Source organism: Schistocerca cancellata, chromosome 11 (genome assembly GCF_023864275.1).
Source record: "Schistocerca cancellata isolate TAMUIC-IGC-003103 chromosome 11, iqSchCanc2.1, whole genome shotgun sequence".
Taxonomy (NCBI): Eukaryota; Metazoa; Arthropoda; class Insecta; order Orthoptera; family Acrididae; genus Schistocerca; species Schistocerca cancellata.
The window spans coordinates 138,120,212-138,141,058 of NC_064636.1; the positions used below are offsets into that span (position 1 = coordinate 138,120,212).

The following is a 20,847-nucleotide window of genomic DNA, read 5'->3' on the forward strand; positions in this document are numbered from 1 at the left end:
CCAAACCATTGGTATTCCACAATGTACGGACTGCTTTTTACATTGAAACCATTGCCTCAGTTCTTCAACACACACTGAACAAACTGTGTGTGGGGCCCAAGGCTTATCTTGATCACCTAACTTTATACCAAAATAGGCGAAATATACCTTTTTAACAAAATCGGAAATGTTTCTTTGTTGCTTTTTAACGGTATGGTTGCCACAAATGTAGAACAAGCAATGTGGCGAATTTATATATCCTCTGGTAGCCACTGTCCATAGAACAACTTCACAGTACAAGGAAACAGTCACTAGTTTAAAGCAACAACAACAACATAAGGTGAACAGCACAGAGTGAAGAGGTACTGTGAACTGGAGGACAACAGCAGAAGCTCACTGCTCGGTGATGGCGGGGGAAGGGGCAGCGCGGCAGACAGGCACTGACATGAAAATACTGTTGGTTTCTCCTGATTACTCCTTATTTTGCGTATATTACGTATAAAAATGGCTAAATGACAGTTTACGGAGACCCTAAAAACCAAAATTCAAACTCACTAGAGTGCAGAAATATCGAAAAAAGCTAAAACTAGAGGAGCTGTTTCTGAAACAACGGTACCTGATGGAATTTTTTCACTAATTTTCCTGAAATCAGACCTGTGTAATCCAAGTTATATACCAGTACAATGTCTAAGATCGTACAAGTACCAAACTATTTATGTCCACCTTCACCACTTCCAACACTAGAATGAGGCCGTACGATATGCTCGATAGATTAGGTGATAAAATTGTGTCCTACGACATTGACACTGTTGTTAATATTGATGATGGTACGAGATACTGTAGAAACAGGTTGCACACTTTGTGAATCGACTGACGAGTTTGGTAAAGATGATTACAGTATTGAATGGACAGGAACAGGACCAAAACGTTGTGCATACAAAACGTACAGAGGTAAACAGACTACCAAAATTACAAGGCTTCACTCTTAACTGCTGCTGTGCTAAAGGTTTTGAATATGGAAACAATGGCCGAGCTGGTACATGGTTCACAAGACAGTCATAATAACCAACGATATGATAACCACACACAAGAAAACAAAGAACTTTTTAAGTACAGCTATAGATAAGGAATTTAACTGTAACTACGATAAGCTTATGGCTTTAGAAGAGAATACAGAATAATCGATACCCTTCCCTGGGTATCAATTAATAATGAAATAAAATCCACTTGTATAAATAGAATACAGCTATGCTTTCCGCGAGATTACAGAATGCATTGATGATACTGATTGTTGATACATATTGTTGCTACGGATTGTTGCTGGATGATAAAATAGAGATAACTGAAAAGACAACCAGTAAATAATTGAGGTGACTTGTAAGCACATCACAACTGTCCGATTTTAAAGGGTGGACACCCTCTAAAATTTTCGCGTGTCGTTGCAGAAAGTCATTGCAAAAATGCGCTCGCAAGAAAGTGGTAGCTAAACAGCGACCACGAAAAAGTGCCTGCCGAGCGACGACTGAGCGCTGCCTGGAAATCTCAAGAAAGTGGCCAGAAAAAAGTGGACGCAAAATGTCGTTGCAGAAAGGTGGCTGCCGTCTTTTCGTCTAAAAAATGCGGGTTCGTGCCATACCGCTGCCTTACTTAAAATCGCCACGATTTCGCAAAAAAATGACTGCTAAGAAGTGGCTGACATCTTTTGCGCACAAAAATGTGAGTTCAAAGAGGCGACCGCTTTTATGCAAAATGTTTTAAAATCTGCAGTGATAAGATACGGAAAATTTTTATGCGGAAACTATGTTAATATTTTTAGGTGGAAAACATGTGGAAATGATGAAAATTGTCTTTTCGATACAGTTTTCTTTAAGACAAACAGCGAATTTTTAAAAAGGAAATTGGAAATATTTAACAGAAAATTAAAGTGGAAATTTTATAAGACAAAAATATTTTTACAAAATATATGTGGAAATATTTTTTCAGAAAAAACCTTCGTGGAAATATTTCTTCGGAAAAAACCTTCGTGGAAATATTTCTTCAGAAAAAACCTTCGTGGAAATATTTCTTCAGAAAAAACCTTCGTGGAAATATTTCTTCAGAAAAAACCTTCGTGGAAATATTTCTTCAGAAAAAACCTTCGTGGAAATATTTCTTCAGAAAAAACCTTCGTGGAAATATTTCTTCAGAAAAAACCTTCGTGGAAACACTTTTTCAGAAAAAACCTTCGTGGAAACACTTTTTCAGAAAAAACCTTCGTGGAAACACTTTCTCAGAAAAAACCTTCGTGGAAACACTTTTTCAGAAAAAACCTTCGTGGAAACAATTTTCCAGAAAAAACCTTCGTGGAAACAATTTTCCAGAAAAAACCTTTGTGGAAACAATTTTCCAGAAAAAACCTTCGTGGAAACACTTTTCCAGAAAAAACCTTCGTGGAAACACTTTTCCAGAAAAAACCTTCGTGGAAACACTTTTCCAGAAAAAACCTTCGTGGACACACTTTTCCAGAAAAAACCTTCCTGGACACACTTTTCCAGAAAAAACCTTCGTGGACACACTTTTCCAGAAAAAACCTTCGTGGACACACTTTTCCAGAAAAAACCTTCGTGGAAACACTTTTCCAGAAAAAACCTTCGTGGAAACACTTTTCCAGAAAAAACCTTCGTGGAAACACTTTTCCAGAAAAAACCTTCGTGGAAACATTTTTTCAGAAAAAAAACTATAAATATTTTCTAGTCAAAAACATGTGGTGTCCCATACCAACGCCTATACTACTGGCATAGTTTGAAACAGTGCTATGAAAGTGAAAGAAATCAGGCAACGAAATTTCAAATAAAGCATTGACTCGACAATGCACAGTGAACTGCAGGTTTGTAGGTGAGACAAACTCGTCCCATCATTCAGTAAGGAATTTGTTTTTAACATCAACCATTCTCGATCTGAAGATAAAGTGGATAAAAGAGGGGTTAAGAGGGAACTGTAAGTCCCACGAGAGGTATATCAAGGTTAACTACTACCAGTGCAGATTAAAACTGCGTGCCAGACCGAGACTAGGTTGGGAACTTTTCGTTTCACTGAGAAGTGCTCTACCATGAGCTACCCAAACACGACTCGCACCCCGTCCTCACTGCTTTATTTCCGCCAGTACCTCGTCTCCTACCTTCCAAATTCACCACACTCCTCTGCAGAGTGAAAATCTCACTTTGGTAATATCAATGCCTTAACGCAGCAGTACGCAATTATGTCGAGTGTTAATCTGGTCGGTAAATTGGTTGGAAATCTATTTATTGTGCTGCAACAAGTTGGAGGTGCTCTGCCCCCTACGATTCTTTCTCGTGTGCGCCATGTTCAAAGGGCAGTAGGCAGTAGTTACCTCAAAGCAAAATAGGCGTAAGAGAACTACAGCTGTAGTATGAGCACTGCTTCTCACCAATGGCTGGTTAAAGCAAGTTTCTTTTGATCGTTCCTGGTCTGCGTATAGAAATCATACTCCCTTGGAGCAAACTATCCCTCTTGAAAGGAGTGCGACATTGTAATTTGTATCATTGGAAGATTCAGCCTCTAGATGTTTTGTTTGCTCCGTGCCTATAAAACGTATTATCGCATTATCAGCATGTGCACCTCCAAGAAAGACCAGTTTCACGGTTTAAGGTCCACGACAGTGTTCACCTTCGGATGGTGAAACATTAGCAGCTAATATTTTTCCCCATCACAACTGTTCATACTATCTGATGAGCCTCACTGAGGACTGAATTTGTGATCTCTCACTCAAGAGGTTCCCTGTGAGAACTTCCACACAGTTGTATACTCGTTCACGTGACGTGTAGGTTTCGTTAAATAGCAATGCACTGACACTGCGGCTCCGAACCCACTTCCTTCGGAACTAATTTCTAAGATACGTAAACACCATCAAGAGCAGCAGTTACATTAACTACACATATAAAACGAAGAAATAATTTTTCCTGACAACTGTAAGCTAAGCATTATCGAAAATTTCAAAAATGCTTAAATTAGACGTTTTTAGTGTAACATTTGGTTGACGCGGCACCGAGTGTACAAGTCGGCAGCACTCACCGCAGGCGAGAAACGGCCGCGTCGTCAGGAGGAGGCGGAGTGTGGCGGGCAGCCGCGGCAGGAGAGCGGCCGGGGTCGCCGAGCGGCATTGCTGGGACTGCTGGAGCCACGGCCCGCGCTGCAAACAGGGGGCGGCTGTTCAGAGTGGGCCGCAAACCACAGCCCGAACTTAGGGGACAGCGACTGTGCTGCACTGACAGGACAACTGCTGGGCACAACTTTGGAAGCAGTTCAAGTCAGCTAGCTGTGACTTGCTTCTGAGGTTATTTGGAACATAACGTATGGAGGCTGAATACCACTAAAAGAGAGGAGGGGAGGGGGGGGGGGGACGTAGTGGAAACAATTGGTTAAGTTCAGTTATCAACTTACGAGGGTCGTTCAGTAAGTAATGCCCCACTTTTTTTCCTCATAACGTATTTATTGTTGAGGGTCAGAATTTGGTGACTTACATCGACACGTCTTGCTCGTGTCCACTGTAAGACTGACACACTCGTCCTCTTCAAAGTCTGTTTCCCGTAGAAAATCTTTAAGCGGCCCAAAGAGATGGAAGTCCGAGGGTGCCAGGTCCGAACTGTAGCGTGGATGAGGCAATGCGTTCCCGGGCTCTCGGAATTGTGTGTGGGCATGCATTATCGTAATAGAGCAAGATTTCTGCTGGATTCTTGTCCGATTGAACATGTCGGTAACGGTTCTCGTGTTCGAGTCTTCTCATATGGCCCTGAACTGATGGTTGACCCTCTTGACATCAAATCCACAGAAATGATGCCATCACAATCCCGGAAGACTGTCACCGTGACTTTTCCGGCAGAGGGGTTCGTCTCTAATGTCTTCTTTTGTCACGAATGAGGGCGACGCCACTGCATGGACTGCCTTTTTGTTTCTGCCACAAAGTGGAGCTCCCAGCTTTTGTCCCCCGTAACAATCCGTGAGAGAAAGGAGTCTCCGTCTGTCTCAAAACGCTCTAATAGTTCAGATGAAATGGCCCATCTTTGAATCGTGTAGCCTGCTGTGAGCGTTAATCAAATCCATCGGGGCACCGCTATCTGAATAGCCGAGATCCCTGATCATTGCAGACGCACTTCCAATGCTCACCGACAACTGTAGAGCCAATTGTCAAGTTCTGATGCACCGGTCGGCACGAATAATGGCATCTGCACGATTCAGCATGTCTGGAGCAGTGCCTGCAGCAGGACATTCTAAGTGTGGCTGATCGTGGAGCTTGTTTCTGCATTTCCTGAGCGTGCAACTTTCACCACCCGTTGCCCAACTGTGCTATCAACTGCAGCATTGCCACGCACTGCACACAAACGTTTATGGATGTTCACCACGTTTTCTCTTCTTGTGCACAAAAACTCAATAACAGCATGCTGCTTGTAATGGAACTCATATGTAGATGCCATTTTGACACTGTACTACTGATCTGCCATCTGCCAAAACAGTTCGAAACTGCAATGGCACACAAAAAACATGAAATAGGAGGCACCAACAAGGACTTTTGTCTATGTATATTAACGGCATTTTTTAAAATTTAAGGCATTACTTATTGAACGACCCTCGTACAATGAAAAACACATGAAGCTTGTCACAGACACACAGGAGTTGTTTGATAAACTGCCATTTAGATTAACAGTGGATAACTAACATGCAGTATTTTTTGATGCCTGAGAGAATGAAGGAGATGGCCAGGAATTACAACAGCTATACTGTAAAACTTACAAAGAGTTGTTTCAAAATTTGCTTCTGACTAAAGTAGACAGAACCATATATGTAAGTAATGTCTCGATAGCAGAGGTCATGTACTTCTTCCTCAAACATCAATTTTCATGTTAAATTAAGCTGGACAAAACAGACAGAAGATTCCAGTACAGGCTACCGCTAGAAGAAGAAATGGATTACACAGGATAGGCAATATTGTTTCACAAACAATGTTAATAAATTGTTGAGTTACCAGTTAACACATTCAAGAAACTCCAAAAAGAAAAGAAAGTTTTAATATGAAGCATTTGAATGTGAGAGACAGAGGGTAACAAATAATACTTGGCTCTAAGCGTCACACCAATACTGACGGTGTGGAACATGCTAGAGACAAAATTATACAGATAGGAAATGTAATCTGCCACACCCTAGTGCAAGGAAACTGGTGCGATTCACTGGAGTGGCCGGAGTGAATTACAGCTGTGGCAGAAGGGTAGACATTTGACACCTGCCCCTCCAGCATCCAGTACAGTGAGGTAACCGGAGCACACCATACCTGTGTGTTTTGTAGAAAGGAAACCATGGCACATAATCTGGGTGATGGCCGAACAGAGACGAGAATGTGATTGTAAGGCCCAGCATTGTGTGTGAGCACAGTACTGTGCTGACTGAATTACTGGCTCCACTCACAACATCATCCGTACTGGATATCTGACTGGATGGTTATTGGTTGATTAGGGTTGAAGGGACCAAACAGCAAGGTCATCAGTCCCTTGTTTCAAATGTGATCCATTCAGACAGGTTGACATCTCATGAAAGTCAAAACGATAAAAGGGAAAAGGCTAACAAACGTAAAACAGCAGTCGTGTCGTCAATGGTAAAAACAAAATGAGTGCAGTCAGCAAGAGAGCGACCCCATGGCTATGCTAGAGGCAGGAAATATCCCACTTCTGTGTGTGACGGAAAAGCGCACTGCAGGGATTTCACCATAATGTTGAATACTGAAGCTAATGAAGGTATTGATTGCAGTTTATGGGACTGATGACCACAGCTGTTAAGTCCCATAGTGCTCAGAGCCACTTTGATTGCAGTCAGTCGTCAGATAAACTCTTAGCTCCTTCCTCACCCGTATCCGAGAAATTCACTACTCTGACGACGAGTCGATCAGCAACAGAATCCACGAAGCCAACCAGGCGCCGCATTTCTCCTCTTCTTTTCTGCCGTTCTGGATCCCTCCAGCGTTCGGCACTGACATGTGAAACAGCTGCGTTTGTTAGTTCCAGTACTTGTGGCAGCTTAACAGTGTTTTTTATTTCTCGGGACAAATCCCTTAACTTGGCTCCAGATCAGTTCTGTTGGGTTCATACTGTAATGGCACAGTGGAAAATGTTAAAAGGCAGCATTTGTATGGTGTGCTCGATGCTGTGAAAATGATTGTTTTCCTTGTTGGTACGATACTTACCTACATCTGTGGTATAAAACAATGCGGATAGTCCAAATAAAGAGTATTTGGCATTTCATTTTTGCCTTAAAAATTACATTGTTATGATTTATTAACATTTATTAACAATGCTTCATAGAATATCGATAATTAATAATTTGTATTTGAAATGAAAACAGGAATTTCGTGTGTAATAATGTAATTAGAAAGAATAAGACGTGCATTATTCATAAAAAATGATGATGAATTTTACAATTACGAGATGTAGCTATTTCAGATTGAACGAGAAAAAAAAGTGACTTGGACGAGGCTTGAACCCGTGGACCATGATATACAGAGGAAAAGCTGCTCGGGGGAACACAGTGGCAAGCGCCATCGCTGTGTATTTTGCGGTAGATGGCTAATGACACCACCTGTGGGATGCACAATGCAGTAAACTTAACTAGTAGTTCCAAATTCACTCAACAGATGTCAGGCCCGAGCTTAATGGTAAGCGCCACTGTCCGTCTGTTGCGGAAACATAATGGTAAGTGACGGAGAGAATGGCGGCAAGTAAAAACATCTCCGAGATTATGGCAACAGTGAACATGGCAGAAGACGAGAAATATACTTCCAATGATACTAATATCTTCGAGAGGGATCCAGAATACATTCCTAACGATTCAGATGACTCAGAGGTATGTTATTTTGTAAATATACTGTCTTTAGTACGTTTCACGAACATAATGGTAAGTGCATGTACATACCATTATGTTCCTGAAGTACGTTAATTTTGAGGTTATTTTAGAATGGCTACATTTTTTTGGCCAAGTGGTGTGTAAATGCGCATTTTTCATTTATATTGCTAAGTGTAATAATAATAATAATAATAATAATAATAATAATAATAAAACTGGAAAACCACACTTAATATCCAAACAAATTCTGATAACATCACATCACAGCCAATACAGATTAAGCGTGGAATATACCAAGGAGACTCATTAAGTCCTTTCTGGTTCTGTCTTGCTCTGAACCCACTATCCAACATGCTAAATAATACAAATTATGGATACAATATTACTGGAACATACCCACACAAAATCACACATTTGCTATACATGGATGATCTAAAACTACTGGCAGCAACAAATCAACAACTCAACCAATTACTAAAGATAACAGAAGTATTCAGCAATGATATAAATATGGCTTTTGGAACAGACAAATGTAAGAAAAATAGCATAGTCAAGGGCAAACACACTAAACAAGAAGATTACATATTGGATAACCACAGCGACTGCATAGAAGCGATGGAAAAAACAGATTCCTATAAATACCTAGGATACAGACAAAAAATAGGAATAGATAATACAAATATTAAAGAAGAACTAAAAGAAAAATATAGACAAAGACTAACAAAAATACTGAAAACAGAATTGACAGCAAGAAACAAGACAAAAGCTATAAATACTTACGCTATACCAGTATTGACCTACTCATTTGGAGTAGTGAAATGGAGTGACACAGACCTAGAAGCACTCAATACACTTACACGATCACAATGCCACAAATATAGAATACATCACATACATTCAGCAACAGAAAGATTCACATTAAGCAGAAAGGAAGGTGGAAGGGGATTTATAGATATAAAAAACCTACATTATGGACAGGTAGACAATTTAAGAAAATTCTTTCTAGAACGAGCAGAAACTAGCAAAATACACAAAGCAATCACTCATATAAATACATCAGCTACACCATTGCAATTTCATAACCACTTCTACAACCCTTTAGATCACATAACATCAACAGATACAAAGAAAGTAAATTGGAAAAAGAAAACACTACACGGCAAGCACCCGTATCATCTAACACAGCCACACATAGATCAAGACGCATCCAACACATGGCTAAGAAACGGCAATATATACAGTGAGACGGAAGGATTCATGATCGCAATACAGGATCAAACAATAAACACCAGATATTACAGCAAGCATATTATTAAAGATCCCAATACCACAACAGATAAATGCAGACTTTGCAAACAACAAATAGAAACAGTAGATCACATCACAAGCGGATGTACAATACTAGCAAATACAGAATACCCCAGAAGACATGACAATGTAGCAAAAATAATACATCAACAACTTGCCATAAAACATAAACTAATAAAACAACACGTTCCCACATACAAGTACACACCACAAAATATACTGGAGAATGATGAATACAAATTATACTGGAACAGAACGATTATAACAGATAAAACAACACCACATAACAAACCTGACATCATACTCACCAATAAAAAGAAGAAATTAACACAACTAATTGAAATATCCATACCCAACACAACAAATATACAGAAGAAAACAGGAGAAAAAATTGAAAAATACATCCAACTGGCTGAGGAAGTCAAGGACATGTGGCATCAGGATAAAGTCGACATTATCCCAATTATACTATCAACTACAGGAGTCATACCTCACAATATTCACCAGTACATCAATGCAATACAGCTACATCCAAACATATATATACAACTACAAAAATCTGTAATTATTGATACATGTTCAATTACCCGAAAGTTCCTAAATGCAATATAACATATACCATACAGTTACAAGGAAGTCACGCTTGACCGAGGTCCGCGTCACGTTCCATTTTTAACCAGACTTAAGTCTGAGAAAAAAAAAGTCAATAATAATGGTAACGGTAATAGTAGTTTTCGTCGTTATAAAGGTTAATAGCGAATCAGATCATATTGCCCAAAACAACGAGGAGTGTATCGCTCCTGCAGAAACCATTCAGGGACAGACAAAGACCTCGTCTCGGAAAAGGTGCTGCTGTGGCCAAAATAAGAACTCCAACATGGTACTGTTTTGGAAATATCTGATTTCAACTGGTGGATTTCGTGTGATTGAACACCACTTGCCCGTGAGCGGGCACACAATGTTGCCGTCCGATACAGATTTCGCGAGAATGGAAAATTACGTTCGCCGACCAGTACGAGATGTGTACAGTCCAGATCAGTGGTGCAAGATCATCAAGAAGTCGGCTAAGAAGAATCCATTGCTTGTATATAATATGAAAAGAGAGGATCTCTATCAAACACGATACTCTAAAGAAGCGTTTGTCTTCAGAAAGAAGACTGTTGATAGTCGAGATGTCAACCTAAGGAAAGTATGTAGGTGGAATATCCATCATCTTTATTCATCAGCGAGACATTTTGTCATGTCATTTGGCATGAAATAAGCTTCAAGAAACGTGGAAGACAGGGATCAGTTCCTATGCTTCGACTTAAATACAATGGGCAAAGGGTTATTGAAAAGAAGAAAGTTGCTGACGTCCTGTCGCTCCTAAATTACATACCTCCTGTCCACCATGGATTTATCCTGTCACTAAAGCCAACAGATTCGGATAAAAAAGACATTAGTAATGAGAGTGATGCATGATTTTGCAGTTTCCGTAAAGTGTTGAAGACTTACTGTAAAATTTAATTTGTAATGTTCTATGACTATGTGTTGTTAATGGTGTATGGTAATGTAATAATTTTGGTATATTTCATTTGTTTTGGTCAGTTCTGAGTTTCATTTATGTCTGTATAGTAGAAGATAGATGTTAGAATCACTACAGAATAAAAGGACTGTTCAAAAAACATTATTCAGATTTGCAGATCAATTGAAACTTTCGATGCGCTGTATCTAGAAACTGTGATTTTAGCGCTTACCATTTTGTTCCCCCGAGCAGCTCATATTACTATTCCGCTAGATTACCGATATTTTTTATCTCATTTTGATTGTTGTGTTTGTTGGTGCCGGACGTTCCACGGCTCTTGTTCAAGTTCATCGTTTGTCCACTGACTCAGTTAATTTTATTACAGACGGCAGAAACCACGCTGACCGAACACACTTTTTTTTTAATCTCATTTTGTTCGTCGTATCTGCTCGGGACGTACGTCGCAGGACACCCGTTTCAGTTCGTCGTTGATCCATTGACTCAGTTTTTTTTATTACAGGGGGCAGCTAATCCTTTGACCGAACACGTCTAGTTACCGTGCCGGCAACACACTGAGCTACCATGCCGACATAGACATGGATAAGGAGTGTGACTTTGAAACTGAACTGTATGTATCTAATAGACTCCCTTGGAAAACTTAGAAGCCGATTGTTTCTGTAAATTTATGAAGATCATGGAGAACAGCCAATTTCTCGTCTCTTTTTAACTGTGTCCCACACGCGTGTTTCACCACGGAACAGGAAGCAGCCTCAGCCATTAACAGCGCGGCAGTCAGGGCTCACCAGTGCAGAGGCAGTGACTGTACACGGCTTGTGGAGTAAAAACTACGCAGCTAAAGCGTGACTAACAAACACGTTGATGGCCGGTTAATACATTTGAATATCTTGAAAGTTTCATTTAACGTAACTTGGTAATAAGATACCTGATACATAAGTAGGAGCTACTTCCAAGAGCGTAACAACACCAGTGTATGCGTGCTACGGCTTCTGACCAGTCATCGCGTTTGTGTTTGTTTACATCAGGTTTATTCTTATGATGGGGTACAGCAGCAACAAAGCTCTGTGGGCTGCAGGAGAAGGAGAATGAAATGAAAGGAGTTCAGCTTCTACAACTATGTGCATATGTGGTCAACGTCTAAATGTCCTCAAAAATTAGTACAGTGTAATTATGCGGGTATGACGCTGGTTTCGTGATTTTGAGTGTCGCGTGCTGGCGTTCCTGTGACGTGGCAGAACAGAATGTAGTCGGCCGACCGGGTTGGGAGCCATTCAGTGACGTAAAGGATGAGTCAGGAGCAAAGGCACATGCTTTGAGGGGTGACAGTATTAGTGGTACTGAATACTACTCCGAATGGTTTCCGAGGTAGAACACATTTATTTTCTGTAGTACCATACATTGTCACTGTTCACAATGTACCACAGTACTGTAGAGCAAGGTGAGACGAACAGTTTGGTACGGGACACTTGTGGCCTATCAAGTCGGGAAACGGCCTCAAATTGGTCTACAAAAACTACATAAACTACAGCGCATGCGCGTCGAGCGAGTTTTCCAACGTTCTGGCGCTCTCTTCGCACAAACCATTACTTCTAGACAAAAAAATGAATAGGAACTCTTCTGTAGGAAATTTAATATAGCTTAATGTTGTACTGCGACACGTTGTCGCTGGAGGGTGCGGTTTTCGAGTTATTCAGGAAAAACGTACAAAAGTGATAATAAACATGTTCTATCTCGGAAACCATTCGAAATAGAGAGAATTCAGAATCACTAATACTGTCACACCTCAAAGCATGAACCTTTCCTCCTGACTCACCCCGTCTGTGTAGCGTACGTAAAAAATGAGTAATTTAAGCACCGCTGGTTGAGCGAGGTTTGCAATCCAGCTTCGTTATACAGGTTGCGGATAAGCAATTTGACCAAAAGTGTAGGGTGAAAAGGCAGCGTGAAACATAGGAATTTGAGTACAGCAACTGGGGGTCGCAACTGCGTATTTTCGGCGCTAAGGGGACGTAATTCAAATCTCACACACGGACGTCTTTGCTCTAAATGATCGGTAATTTTCAGAAAATGTGTGCGTAAACAGGCTGTTTGGACTGACCAACCGCCACGATGACAACAATATAAAGTTATGGCATTATTTACACGTGTATCGTACTTAGCTGACGCAACATGCAGCACTTCTTCAGAGACGAAAAGAATCAAATATCCATGTTTCGTGTTGGAACATGTCTTTCAGAGGTCAAAATGAGTGAAAAACGAGCCAACTCTTAATTAACATAGGTATGTGCAGCAAATGTTCAGTATGACCACCGTTTCCATGTTGGCATAGCGCCGTAAGTATTCAGCTGCCACCTCAACTCGCAATGCCGAAACCCCTTTACTTGATGCTCTCTTTCTGCCCTCCACTTTTGGTCGAGTTCTTTTTCCTCGCCCTTTATCTACCAGACGTGACACGACGGACTAATTGTCGAATTCTCAGAGGTGTAATACACTTCGCCTATGGTAGAAAGTGTCAAAAACAACAAAATGACAATGTGTTGGTAGAGATTTATAATGTTAAAGTTCAGTAGACGGTAACTATGTAAAAGGAAATGCGATACATTTAACCAAGCCGCCACGAAGTAAGATGTCAAATACGTTTGTTGGTTGCAAAAAGTCCTCTAGTGAAGAAGTGAGTGCCGTGACAAGGGTGTCGGTCCCGCTACGATGCGGCGACATCTGAGAGCCTACAGCATCGGTGTTAATGAGAGGAAGGACTGCGCGCCTTTGGTCAGCTGTCTAAGCAGTGAAAATGAAGCGAAACTTTAATTGGGTTGATCACATCGCTCTATAATCGGGAGTAAAGGCGAAATAATTTTATAGCGTCTGCCATGTGGAAGTGATGTCTGAGAGACTGATGACTAGGGTGATATTAGCTCCTCTTTGTATCTCGTCACATACCTACGACACAGTAACCTATGGAACCAAGTAGCCGTCATTTCTTCTCTTGACCGGAACCAAACCATAGTCCACTTATTTACCTTTTGGCTGTAATGAAATAGTAACGCAAGTTCCGGAAACCGTTTTTCTCTAAGTGACCTTGTTACATTAGTCGATTGCACTAGGGTCAACAGACGTCCCGATCTTCATGATTATTACATGCAGGTCTCTGCAGTGCAGCTGTGCTTGACGAAGTGAACTCGCCAGTCTTTATGTAACACGGAGAGGAGACACAGACAGACAATGCAGAGCACGAATTCCTTACGGACGCCAGAGGAATCGTGAGTTGGGGGAGTGTGAGGAGGCGGCTGGCCGCAGGGGGACGTTCAAAAGTCTCGCGCACGAGCTTTGGGGCGTTCATAGCCGCTTTATTAAGCGACCGGGATTACGCTGGTTGCGGAAAGACGTGCTGGAAGCATATTTCACAGAAAAACTTTAGGGGTGGCGACCAAACTCCTCATCGAGTAAAGACACATTCCCACCTGAGTGCAGAATTGCCACTGGCAGATCAGTTTGCAGAGACTGCCCCCTGTAGTCTAACTACTTGACCTTCACAGAAACTGACTGAGGACCAGATACGCTTCCCTACGTACGTATATTACTGTAATCGGAAATTCGAATATTAGAGATCAATTGTATCATAGCAAATGTCTCGCAGATGTCTCGCACATGTCTTTCACTCATACTGAGAAATGATTTCGGAACAGTATGTAAACATACTTGTCGTGCCGAATTGTGGAACAACTTTGAAAAGTATAGCACACTTTATGAGACGAAATAAAAATGGTTACTATCGTTTTTCGTGGTCATCAAACAAATTTCGGAATTGTTTTATTATATAGCAAGAATGTGAAACACACTACTGTAGAACTTCGAGATGGAAGACGCCAAAGAAATATTATTAGCATGTTGTGAAAAGAGGACACATGATCCGTCTATCGAGGAGAAAACAAAGCTTTAAAAATTCCAAGTTTCTCGTCTGATGCCCGGAGAGCTACACACCATCGGACAGATATCGGCCATTTACACGCTTTTAAAGTGGATGAATAACTATACTCGAAAAAATGAGACGTATTAAATGGGAAAAAATTCTTCTGTTAAGAGAAGCACGGATCTTTTTAGGGTACTTATATTCTAATAAGAAGAATGTAAGGCCAGGCTTTCTCGATTACAGGGGTAGCATTTGTGGCAGTGCAGAGCCGTTCATGATGAATGAGATGCGAGTGTCGATGTTACGACGTCATCATAGTGTAGCAGCAAGACACGCCTGCCGTGATCTGTAGTTAATCAGGCACTGTCGCAAAGAAACTGCAGAAATATAAAGGTCTTGATAATACGAGATAAAATAACTTTTTCATTTACATTATCAGCACGACAATTATAACAGCCTATTAATATGCGGACGGAATATGTAAAGGGCGACAGAACCACTTCGCAATGGTAGAAGCCGTAATAAGGAAAACATGCCAAGCAGTCAGCTTGTAAAACACAAATAAGGCGACAAAAATTATATGTAAGCCGCAGAGTTGCTAACGGTTATATATACACCACTGAGGTGTCTTCACAGTGTGTTGATGCTAGAGGAAAACAAAAAGTGCGCCCTTGAAATTCTTAACTTCCTAAAACGAGGAAACTTTTCGAGTGCTAAATGTATTTTCTTAGTGAGGTCAATAACAGACCAAGCTCTGTCGGTTCTAAAATATATGTAAACTTACATAACTAGCTTTCGACGTAAGCAAATTCGTCTCCGATGCTGGTTTGACGGCTATTGTCTTAGCGTTAACAGTCTACAGTCATTTCCAAGACTTGTTTACATTTCAAGCATGGTGGAAGCAGTGTCGCAGACGTCGACACCCTCTTTGGCAGCACGACTGCAGCCAGCTGGTCCAGAAAGAGACGGCTGAGAGTTTCGTCTGAATCTTGATTCGTTATTCACGTTTAACGCGGCAAGAATGCCGAAAGCGTGCGTCACAAGAATGTCGCTGCGAAATATTCCTTTTGCAGTTGTAACGGAATTTTGCGGCACAGTGCTGTTTTCACGGCGTTTTATAAATTGCACGTCTTATTAATTGTTCGTTTATGCACTGCTAGAGAACTAAAAACCCTTGAACTGAGGAAAAATGTAATTACATTGAAGAGCTGAGGAAACATTTAACTTTGCAGAGAGAAAAATTATTATCGCTAAGTATCATTTTCTAGTGACGAATAAGCCAGGTAGTTTCTGCTGGAATGAACGACGACTTTTGCGATACGCTTTCCACGTCTGCATACGAGGTCTAGCCGCTGTTTCACAATACTAAATCATTATCACGGCATGTGAACAAACCGCTTGTCGACGCTCAAGTAACACGTTTGGATGCTGACGTGATAATTAAGAAGCCAGGAGATGACAAGTTTTTATATCCCGTCCATGACTACTGCGAAAATAATGAACTGTTTTTATATGCCGACAGATTGCGTAATAGAGCACACAACTCTTTGCTGTAGGAAGGTGGGAGTGTTATGCAAACATGACGCCACAAGTGGTTAGTGGAAGTCAGTGTCGTTTTTCAAGAAAGTATACAATACGTAACCTCATTTGGGAAGAAAGATAACTTTTGCGAATTTGTCTGTGGAGCCATACCTCTAAATGTGACCTTACGCAGCCTAATCATAATTTTGTGTGCCCCACCGACGTAAATTATCGTTTACAAGTTTACTTGCTTATTACCATGCTGTATGTAAAGTCTCAATGCTGTTTGTATCTTTATCATCATTTTTTTCCTATTTTCATTTACTTCATAAAACGGCCATTGTTCCCGAGGAAGTTAAACTGCTGACATTCCGGAGTGCTAGCAGCAACAGTCAATCGCTTGAGGCAGCGACAAAGCTCTGTGGGCTGCAGGGCACGGAGAATTCACGCAAAAATAAATTCGCCTTCTTCATTACTGCGATCTGCTAGTTCAGTTAAATATGCTCGAATTCAAAACAATGTCATTACGTTTGTAAGTCGTTCAGCGACGTATCTGCAGCTTATGTAACTTTAGCAGTGCTGGTTGAGCGAGGTTTTGTCATCCAGCACCGTTACACATGCCAGACGTGACGGGACAAAGGCGCTGACCGCATTCTAAGGAGTTACATACTTAACCTCTGATAACATGAATGTGCTTAAAACGGTAAAATGATGGAATGCCGTTTTATTGTTTTTTTTATTTTTTTACCTTAAAAACACAGTAGGAAATTCGGCATCGGTAACCGCATTTCCAGAACCGATTTGATACTGTTCACGGCACGAACCAGAAGGGGTCCTTGCACATGGGTTTAAGAAGAGTGTGTTTATTAGCCGTATGTAGGACTGTTAAAAGTAGGTTTTATATTTTCTTTGGAGCAGTTAAAGTGAATATTAACATATCGTTCGTTTCCCAGAACGGGATGACAGAGAAAAAATATTTTTACACTTCACATTTCTTTTCTGTTCTATATTTATAATTTTATACAAAAAGCTATCAGAAGTCCTATCGCCGTTATAATGTACTTCATCGTTGTGTGACACAATGGAGACGTATTACTCTGTTTATTCTTTTTAACGTCTCATTGTTACAGAAATTCCAGAGACGGGAATGAGTCGTGTGAAGTTAGTGCCACTTTTTCAAGAAATATACATTTTTTTCACATTTCTCGATAGATGTAGCATAGTTCTAGAGTTCTTTGTACAAAATATCAATAGTTCTGCAGAATTCAGCGCAGAAAACAACAATACTCAAAAAAAAATTTCCTATCGAAAACATTGTTCGTCAATTTTCGCAAATAGTAAATAAGTACAACAGTTCTGAGCACAGTTCTGAACAGAGCTCCAAGAGTTCTTTCGAAAATCCAAGTAACATTTTTTTGTGCAGCTAATTGTTTACGAGATAATTGCATTTTAATGAGAAAATCTTTTCACTTACTGTGAAGTTGGCACCCTTTTTTTTTCAGAAATATATATTTTTTTCAGAGTTCTTGATAGATATGGCATAGTTCTAGAGTTATTTGTACAAAATTTGAATAGTCCTGCAGAATATAGCGAAAAAAACAACAATACTCAAAAAAATTTTCGTATCGAAAACATTCTTTGTCAATTTTCGCAAAAAGTAAATTCGTACAACAGTTCTGAACAGAACACAAAGAGCGCTATCGAAAATCCTAATAATATCTTTTTGTGGCGATGATAGTTTATACGGTAACTGCTTTGATGTTAGACCCACTTTCTCCACAGAAAAAGTAAATTCGTTCAACAGTTTTGATGAACAGTTCTGGTTAACACCTCAAGACTTCTATCGATAATCATAACAACATTTTTTGTGGTTATAATAATTTGTATGGTAACTGATTAATTGTGGGGCACACTTACGCAAAAAATAATAATAATAATAATAATAATAATAATTTATGTCCGTTTGTATGTTCTGATGCCAGCTCTGGATAGCAATGTAAGAGTTCTATCGAAAATACTAGTAACACATTCTGTGCAGGTAATTGTTTACGTAGTAACGGAATTTAATAAGGAATGCTTATGACAATTTCCCGTGAAGTTTGAATCCCTTTTACGATAAATATAAATTTTTTTCATAGTTTTTGATATATATGCAATAGTTCTAGAGTTCCCTGCTCAAAACACGAATAGTTATGCAGAATTTCGGGAAGAAAACAGTAACTCGGCAAAATTTCGTATAGTAAAAAATTGCCAGTTTGGAAAAAAAAAAAATTGTATGACAGTTCTGGATAGCACCCTTAGAGTTGTATTGAAAGTGAGAAGAACATTTTTGTGGCGATAATAGTTTATGCGATAATTGTTTTAATCTGATACTCACTTTCTCTACGAAAACAAAATTTGTAGAATAGTTCTGATGACAGTTCTGAATAGCACCCACAGAGCTCTACTGAAAACTATACCATGTTTTGTGATGATGACATTATATGAAATAATTAATATGGGACTCACTTTTGTCATGTGAAAGTAATAAATTCGTACAAAAGGTCTGATGGCATTTCGTAATAGGACCCTAAGAGTTCTACCGAAAACTGTAATAACATTTTTTGTGGGCATAACAGTTAATGAGATAATATCATTTACGAGAGACCCATATATCATTTACGAGAGACCCACTTGGTCTACATTATAATAAATTGGCACAACCCTTTTGCTGACAGTTTTGGATAGCACCGAAAGAGTTCTTTTAAAAACCGTCACAACATTTTTGTGGTGCCAATAGATTATGAAATAGATTGTGTGTTTACTCTGCAGTGGATGTGCGCCGATGTGAAACTTACTGGCAGATAAAAACTGTGTGCCGGACCGGGTCTCTAACCCCAGGCTATGACGAAGGAATATCGTCACAATATCCTTTCGTCCAGGAGTGCTTCTTCTGCAATTTTCGTAGGACAACTTGTGCGAAATTTGGAACGCAGGAGTAAAGTACTGCTGGAAGTACAGCTATGAGGACGATCCTAAATTCTCACTTTTATTTTGGAAAACCGAAAATCGAAAACCCGGATGTATATTCTACTACATACAAAAAGTCTAAATGTTCAGCACTATACAAATGCCAGTACACCTTCTTAAGACTGACTGTAGTAACTGTAGGTGGAAGCGTGGGATGTGCACGCTTAGATGATTCATGGAGAGAAGGCTGGTCAGTGCAAAACAAACAGACGGCTGAGAGAGCAGATACATTCACACGCGCCACTAACCAGATGGCGTCACGCCTGTCGAGAAGTGCACCAGAGGTACAATGAGCTCTGGTGGAGTGCTGTTGGCGTGGTTACTAGGCAACTTACTTGATGGGCACCAATACACCGTTATATTAATGAACAGTACTTGAGAAGCAATGTCATTCACACACTCAGAGTTCCTTATCACTCCGTACTAGACTAAATTGCCGGCCTAGTGATAAGCAGCCTATGTACCTCACTGACTACACATCTTCGTGTTACAAGAAAAAAAGAGAAAAATACCAAGGGACACAAAATATGAATCCGGATAAACCGGAAATCCGAATTACTGAGGACCAAATAAACGAGGTTCTTATTTACAAATTTCGAACTTATTATTAACTTTAATACTGTATCCCCTCAACATAATAACACCTCTATCAGTCATGTATTGAATTAGGATTTAAACATACTACTAAGTTCGTTTGTACAATATATTCAGTAAATATACTTAATTTCTATACATTGTAAAGACTTAACTCTCGGTGTAGTGTAACTCATCAAACTTCCACACTTCCTTTCTAACTAGAACAAATGTTTGCAACAATATTAACGACAGTAATTTCAAATTTATTTGTTACACACAGCACATGTTTTTATGTATCCTAGCGTCTGGTGATGTTGCCACATAACTTTCATCCATGAGGGTCCTGGGCATATTTTTAGCTGTGAGTGGGTCCTGGATGTCATGAGAGCTCAAAACAATTACTGTTTTACGTAATAAAATTCATCTGGTTCTTCCTGATTCTAAAAATAAACACTTCATATATGCCTTTCATTGTTGTATGATTCAGTAGGGACGCTAATGCTCTCTTGATGAGATATGAGCCGATTGCTCGTTTTTATCCACTGTGCCATTTCGTATTTCATTTCAGCAATTAATTTATTTGTTTATCGACGTAGTAAGTAGTACAAAGCTGATCCAGAATGTAAAATGCACTTAAATTCTGTTTGAACTGTCTAATCGTCAATGTCCGCTGTCTGAACGTCAAATATCAGATTAATACACTGCACCTGGTTGCGTTATTTTATAGGAGTTTTATTATTTTAAGTGGGATGTAGTAGATCACGTTGAAGAAATCCAAAACATATTGTTCGAAGAGGATAATATTATTCGAAATTTACCTGAACAAATAGGCGCAGCCAAAGCAGCCTTTGTGATGCTGTAATTGCCTCATAGATGGCGATATTTGTCTATTGTAGTTTTGTATTCCAATCAGCAACTTGAAAGCGTCAAAGCTTCATTTCAGCGTGAGAGAGCGGTAAAATCAGTAGATGTTACTGAACTGAAAGCTTTCATCAGTCTCTTGTTTTTAATTGTTGTTGACAAAAGTAGCACATAAAGCCTGGAAGATCTGTGTGGAGCTGATAGGGATGGCATTGAGAAATTTCACCTCGCAAATGAACATAAAATGTTTCAAATTTATTGTGGGGTACCTTAGATT

The 20,847-nt window shown here is 39.9% G+C and overlaps 1 protein-coding gene across 1 annotated transcript in view; it reads right to left on the bottom strand.

Annotated features, from left to right (window-relative positions):
• Nucleotides 1-4,063: 4,063 nt before the first annotated feature.
• The window catches only part of LOC126108927 (speckle-type POZ protein-like), a 345,144-nt gene continuing 328,360 nt past the window's right edge, over nucleotides 4,064-20,847 (bottom strand). Inside the window, exon 3 of the mRNA XM_049914298.1 lies at nucleotides 4,064-4,168. Coding sequence (XP_049770255.1) covers nucleotides 4,075-4,168 — 94 coding nt within the window. The 3' untranslated portion in view covers nucleotides 4,064-4,074. The remainder of the gene's footprint in view (nucleotides 4,169-20,847) is intronic.